This window comes from Myotis davidii, unplaced genomic scaffold, assembly GCF_000327345.1.
Source record: "Myotis davidii unplaced genomic scaffold, ASM32734v1 scaffold807, whole genome shotgun sequence".
Classification (NCBI taxonomy): Eukaryota; Metazoa; Chordata; class Mammalia; order Chiroptera; family Vespertilionidae; genus Myotis; species Myotis davidii.
In genome coordinates, this window is record NW_006298272.1 from 1,063,721 (window position 1) to 1,071,023 (window position 7,303).

The window sequence follows — 7,303 nt, forward strand, 5'->3', positions numbered from 1 at the left end:
ACCCCCGCCCCTGCCGCCCCAGTGAGCTGGGAGGTGAGCCCCCTGCGGGTGGAGCCCCTCTCCCCACACTGTTACTCTCCCACCCCTCCACACGGGCTTGCTCTCCTCCTCACAGCCCTGGTCCCGCTGCCTCCATAAACCCCAGGGGTGCAGGGGACGCACGTGACCCACCGATGACTCGCACCCTCTGCTCAAGATCAGTCTCCCTGAGCCACACGCCCAGGGGCCGAGCTGGGGCGTGTAAAACCCCGAGATTCACCGTGTCACGGGCTTGGCTCCCAGTCCACACGGGGTCTCGCTCTCTATCCTGACGTGACCACGGCAGGAGCCACGGCAGGTGCCATGCAGGCCACGCTCTCGAGAAGTTAAACATTCTGCTCCGCAAACAGCTTAGCGGCGTCCCCGCATCGGAGGATGGAAAGTTAGTCCCTGTCTCCACGGCCGAGGAGACAGGATTGTCCTGTGTCTGCCACCCAGGGGCACCCTGCCCGGCAGAGGTGCCTGTCCCCGCGGTGGGTACCTTGGTAGACGGCCTTGAACCCGGGCGAGGCGATGCTGTCATCCGACTGCAGGTGCAGCCACATCTGGTTGCTGAGGCTCACGATCAGGTCGGGGACGCTGGAGCCGGTGAGCCTGCGGAGGGAAGCGGGAAGCGTTTGTTAGGTACCGTCACCTCTGCCCGCTCCTGGGGGCACAGGCGCTCAGACACACGGGCCAGACGCAGGCGTCCCAACATGTGCCCGGCTGGTCACGCTGGTGGCTCGGCTTAGAAACGAAATGCACTGTAATAAACAGGCCTTTACAATCAGTCATCGGGCGTGTGCACATTTGGGGGGACACCTACATGTAGTAAGACCCTCCCTCAAAGGATTGATGGCCATGGGAAATCCATATTCCCATTTAAACTCAGTATCGCAGGGGATTCACAGTCATTGTTCTCCATAGTGCAAACGTGTACCTTTTGTTTTAACAATAAATGTGGTGTGACCAGCGGCCCCCTCAGTCTGGAACGAGAGGGCATGTCCTGGGCAGGATTTCGGCACTGAAACAGGGGCGGGTCTTGGACAAGGGCTGGGGGCTGGTCACCTGTGAGGGACAGTCCCACCCATGGTCGAGGGGGACACCACATCACACCGTCCACATGAGAGCACACCCACGCTGAGAAATGCTCTGGTTCGTTAACAAAACGCTTGGTTGTCTGGCCTGGAGTTATCCAGAATGTTCACCACAAGGTCCCTTTTAAAACATGTCAAGGATGGAATACTCCTCAGCACTGAATGCAGTGACCTATTGAGCTGTGAAAACACAGGAACCTGAATGCATGTGGCTACGTGACGGAGGTGTCTGAGAGGCCACACTGTGTGACTCCAGCTCTGTGACATCCTGGCAAAGGCGGAACTACGGGGACGGGCACAGGACAGGGGTTGCCATGGGGATGGGGGAGGGGTGAAGGGGGGCCCAGAGGGTGTGGGGCAGTGGAACTGCTCTGGGTGATGCTGTGATGACGGACACATGTCCTCACACCTCTGTCCAGGCCCCCGGGGTGCACAGCACAGAGCGACCCTGACGTCCACGGTGGACTCGGGTGACGATGGAGTGTCCGTGCAGGCTCCTCCGTGTGACGGACAGGTGTCCACCTGGGGGGGGGGCGTGCAGGCTCCTCCATGGTGACAGGTGTCCACCTGGAGGGTGTGGATGGGGGGGCGTGCAGGTGGGGGTGACAGTAGATGGGAAATCTCTGTACCTTCCCCTCCATTTTGCTCTGAAGCTAAAACTGCTCTAAAGATAAAGTTTAGCTTGGATCTCGGTGCCCACGGCGACCCCACACGGAGCGCCTCTGGAGACGGGCAGCACGCGGCCGAGAGCTGGCAGCGGCCCCAGGTGTCCCCTCTGCACGTTAATGGCCGGGTCACCGGGGTCTCCATGAGGCACTGGCTGTGCCTTCACAGAGCAGCCGCACGGCCCAGCTGCCCGCCGTGTAAGGAAACACGGGCCACTGACGGGCTCCACGTGCCGACGGAGCAGCGTGTGGACGCGGAACGAGGGTGTGGAGCCAGTCAGTGCAGCACACAAACGTCTCTGGTCAAGGAGGCAGCACTGCTGTCGGCAAAGTAGATTCGGGAACACGAACAGGTGACCTGCGCTGTCAATCACCTCATTCACCCCTCAGCCCGACAGTCTCACCTGGGACAGGGCAGGGGGCTGGTGCTCCAAGAAGATAAAGGACAGTCATTGCTTTGTCCCTTCAAAGCCTGGAGCAGCCCGCACAACCCCCACACAACATGGAAATGAAGGAAGGATTCAGTGAGTGACGTGCCGTCTGTAACTATGGATTTCTTTCTGAACATTTTTATTCTTTGTTAGAAAGACTGTTCTTTTAGGACTGGCTGTTCTATCTGCGTGTCTGATTTGAAAGAAATGTTTCTTCCCTATCATACATTGTATTGACGTGTAACATACACAAAAGTGTGTAGATGATGTCTAGTTTGACTTGTGATAGTAAAGCTGTAATATTTAAACTGTACAAGGATATCTTTCATCTTTCACTTGCAACTATTCTATGCAAGCATATTACATGTATGTGTCTCATATAAGCATCCTATACTTGTTTTATATTACTCTGAATTATTTATATTACTGAATTATTATATTTCCGCGCATGAAATTCATGCACTCGGGGGTCCCTAAGCCCGGTCTGCGCCCTCTCACAGTCTGGGAGCCCTCAGGGGATGTCCGACTGCCAGCTTAGGCCGTGGGGAGTGGGCCTACTCCGCATCAGACATCCTTAGCACTGTTGTGGAGGCGGGAGAGGCTACCACCAACACCGCTACACTTGCCAGTTGTGAGCCGGGCTTCTGGCTGAGTGGCACTCCTCCTGAGGGAGTGCACTGATGACCAGAGGGCAGCTCCTGTGTTAAGAATCTGCCCCCTGGTGGTCAGTGTGTGTCATAGAGACCGGTCGTTCCACCGTTCCATCAATTTGCATATTAGCCTTTTATTTTATAGGATTTTTACCTAGAGAATTTTGTCTTATTTAGAAAATATTTAATGAACTAAAGTTCATTTTTTATTTTCCATTTTTTATTAGTCAGTTATTTTCAATTATCCCTTTTATTGAATTGCATTTATTTTCCCCAACACTTCAAATATGTCATTCTGTTATCTTTTTATTTGTTTGTCTCTATTGTGAAGAATTGTATGAGTCTAGTACTTGGCCTTTCGAAAATAATGTTTCTTTGTGTAAGAACTTTTCTTGTCCTGATTTTCAGCAGCTTTACTATATAGTGCCAGGTGCGGTTTTCCCAGCATTATCCTGATGGGCATCTCCATCTTGATGTCTGTTGTTGGTGTTGAAAAAGTTAATGGTGATTTGCCTTCAAGTATAATTATGTCCCACTTTCTCTTTCTTCCCGAAGTCCAGTTACACATATATTTTCTGTAGGTATGTTCCTGCCCCCCACCTACTTAACTTTGAATATTTTCTACTAAGATCTCTTCCAGTTAAAACCATATATGTTGAGTTCTGTATTGCAAATATTCTGTTTTTCAATTTTTACAATTCGGTTTGATTTTTTGTTACAGATACAGTATTCTGGGAAAATTCATCATTTCAGTGATTTTCTTAGACATATGAATCATAGTTAATTATAAAAGTCCCCAAGTGTTAACTGCAATGTCTAGGTGGCTCCCTTTACTTTTGTCTATCTTCAATTTCGTTATCTTTTCAAAGAACCACTCTTGGTTTTATTGATATTTTTGTTTTTGTTTTTAATCTCTATGTCATTTATTTCTGCTGTGACTTTTCTTATTTCCTTTCTTCCACTTACTCTGGGCTTTTATTCTTGATATTTTTCTAATTCATGTAGTTTTTGGGTTAGATTGTCTGAGGTTTTTCTTGGTCCTTGAGGCAGGCCTGTAATGCTTGAACTTGCTTCTCAGAACTACTTATGCTGTGTCCCATAGATCTGGGGTTGTTGTTATGTACAATTTCATTTGTTTCCACAAGGTTTTTTTTGTTTGTTTGTTTGTTTTTAATTTCTTCCTTGCTCTTCTCGGAAATCCATCCATTGTTTAATAGTATTTCAACTTCAGATTTGAATGATGGCCTTGCTGGGTAGAGTAGTCTTGGTTTCAGATGCTTGCTTTTTATTACCTTGAATACTTCATGTCATTCCCTTCTGGCCTGTAGTGTTTCTGTTGAGAAACCAGCTGACCGCATTATGGGAGCTCCCTTGTAGGTAACTGACAGTTTCTCTCTTGCTGCCTTTAAGATTCTCTCTTTGTCTTTAAGCTTTGACATTTGAATTATGTTGTGCCTTGATGTGGGTTTCTTTGAGTTCATCTTGTTTGGGACTCTGTGCTTTCTGAACTTGTGTGATTGTTTTCTTCGCCAGGTTAGGGAAATTTTCTGTCATTATTTCTTCAAACATGGTCTCCACACTTTGCTCACTTTCTTCTCCCTCTGGTACTCCTATGATGCAGATGTGGTTACCTTTCATGGTTTCCCGCAACTATCCTCATGCTTTTCTTAAAAATAATTTGCTGCTGCGATTGAGTGATTTTTGTCTACCTTGTCTTCTGATTTGACCCCCTGCTTCCTCTAACCTACAGTCTATTCCCTCCAGTGTATTTTTTATTTCAGATACGTCATTCTTTACTTCTGGCTGGTTGTTTTCCTTGGTTTCTATGTACTTTTTCATGCTGTTGAGCATTCTTAAAAGCATTGCTTTCTACCTGTTTCTGATAAGTTGCTTGCCTCCATCTGATTTAGCTCCTTTTGCGGAGATTCCTCCTATTCTTTCATTGGGGCCTGTTTCTTTGTCTCCCCATGTTTGCTGTTTGTGTTTGTTTCTAATTATTGGAGAGGACTGCTCTGACTCCCAGTCTTGGTGGGGCACCCCATTTTCGTGGATGTTCTGTGGGATCCAATGGTCTAGCCGCCTTGATCTTTTGAGCTGGGTGCTCTAGGAATGTCCTTGGTGTGGGTTAGGAGGGCCCTCCTCTTGGAATTGGGTCTTGAATGCTGTTGTTCCATTAATGGGTGGGCTGGGCCCACGGGCTGGCTGACTGTGAGGCTCAACCCAACCACATCGTGCCAACTGTAATACAGGGGCTGTCGGAGCAAAACAAGACCAAACCAAAAACAACACAAAATAAAAACCAAATCAACAACCCCAAGAAAAACAACCACAAAATAAAGCAAAAGACAAGAGACCACAAGAACTAGAGATGAAAAAAGAAACAAAGCAAAAGCCCCTTTTGTGTGGCTAAGTTGGTTGGTCATTGTTCCATGTACTTGGGGATTGCTGGTTTGATTCCCAGTCAGGTCACATGCCTGGATCACGGGCTTGATTCTAGATAGGGGGTGTGCAGGAGGCAGGAGATAAATGTTATGCTCTCACATCAATGTTTATCTCTCCCTCTCCCTTCAACTCTCTCAAAAATCAATTAATTTTAAAAAAATAAGTAAAAAAGAGAAACAAAAAAGAGAATGTAAAAGAAAATGATAAAAAAGAATAAGAATAAAAATTCTTAGTAATAATTTTTAAAAGTAATAATAATAAAATAAAATATAGAATTAGAAAAGAAAAACCCTAAAACGAAAAAAAGAACAGAGAGAGAAACTGAATTAAAAAGGAGAAAAATAAGAGATAGGAAAGAAAAAAGGGGAGAGAAAAAATATTCCCTAAAGTAGACCGCATCCTGGGCCAGAAAATAGACCTCAATACATTTAAAGGAATTGAAATGATACTAAATGTATTCTCTAACCATAATGTAATCAAACTACAAACAATTAACAAACAAGCAATAGGAAAATGTCAAAACATGTGTAAGTTAAAAAAAAAACCCATCTTTTAAAATAATTCATGATTTAAAGAGGAAATCAAAAGTGATATAAAAATACTAAGAACTAAATGAAATGAAAACAAAAATATGTTGGATGCAGCTAAAACTGTTCCAAGAGGAAAACTTATAGTACTTGAAATAATACCCAGGTTCCTACCTCAAGAAATTATAAAAAGTAAAGTAATGTAAACACAAAGCAAGCTGGAGGAAGAATAAGATAAAAATCAAAACTCAAAAAATTCAAATACAGAATTAATAGAAAAATATTCTATTTTTAAAAAATCAATATAACTGATACACCTCTAAAAAGAGTGGGAGAGAGAGAGGAGGAGGAGGAGGAGGAGGAGGAGGGAAGGAGATCAAGGTCTAATCTAAAAAGTATCAGCACGGAGGAGAAGGAGAAGTAAGAGAGAGATGGAGATTACTAGTATCGGGAATAAAATAGTAGATATAAAAACAACTTCACCAGTCATTAAAAAGATGACAGAAAGTATCATGAACAATAGTAGAGTCATAATTTTGAAAGTTATTAAAAATAAACTGATTCCTTGAAAACCACAAACTACCAAAACTCAACCAAAATGAACTAGTCAGTCTGCATAGCCATATACCCATAATGAAACTGATGTTATAATTAAAAGCCCTCCCCCAAATAAACGTATAAACCCAGATGGTTTTACTGGAGAATTCTACCATCTTTTACAGAAATATTAACACCAGTGTTTCATAAACATCTCCAGAAAATAAGAGGAAAAATACTTCCTAACTCATTTAAGGTGACCAGTATTAATCTGATACCAAAATGAGAGGAAGAGAAGAAAGAAAAGAAAAGAAAAGAAAAGAAGAAAAGAAAAAAAAAGAAAAGAAAAAAGAGAGAGAGAGAGAGAGAGAGAGAGAGAGAGAGAGAAGGGAGGATGGAAAGAAGGAAGGAAGGAAGGAAGGAAGGAAGGAAGGAAGGAAGGGAGAGTCTCTCATGAACTTGGGGGCACACATCCAACAACAAAATCCTAGACAAACTGAACCCTAAAATGTATAATAAGAATTATACTCCACCATAAACAGGAATTTATTCCAGTCATGGAAGGCTGGTTCAATATTCAAAAATCAATCCCTGCAATCCATCACATGAACAAACTGAAGAAGGAAAACATTATGTTAGTTGACACAACAAAGCTTTTGATAAATGACAGGACACCCTGTGCTCATGAATTGGAAGACTTAACCCAGTAAACAAATGAATTCTCTCCCAGTTGTGCCCCAGGGTTAATGCAATTCCTATCACAGCCCAGCAAGGTCTACACACACACACACTCACTCTCTCTCTCACACACACACACTCACACACAAGGTTATTCTAAAAGTTATATCGAACGGCACAGGCTCAGACTCGCTAAAAAGACTAAGTAGCTAAAAAAAAAAAAAGGCAGACTCCTTAAACTTGACCCCGAATCACACA

The 7,303-nt window shown here is 44.4% G+C and overlaps 1 protein-coding gene across 1 annotated transcript in view; it reads right to left on the reverse strand.

Annotated features, from left to right (window-relative positions):
* The window catches only part of CSMD1 (CUB and Sushi multiple domains 1), a 710,708-nt gene that overhangs the window by 214,844 nt on the left and 488,561 nt on the right, over window positions 1-7,303 (reverse strand). The window contains exon 12 of the mRNA XM_015570591.1: window positions 521-633. Within this exon, the coding sequence (XP_015426077.1) occupies window positions 521-633 (113 nt within the window). The remainder of the gene's footprint in view (window positions 1-520; window positions 634-7,303) is intronic.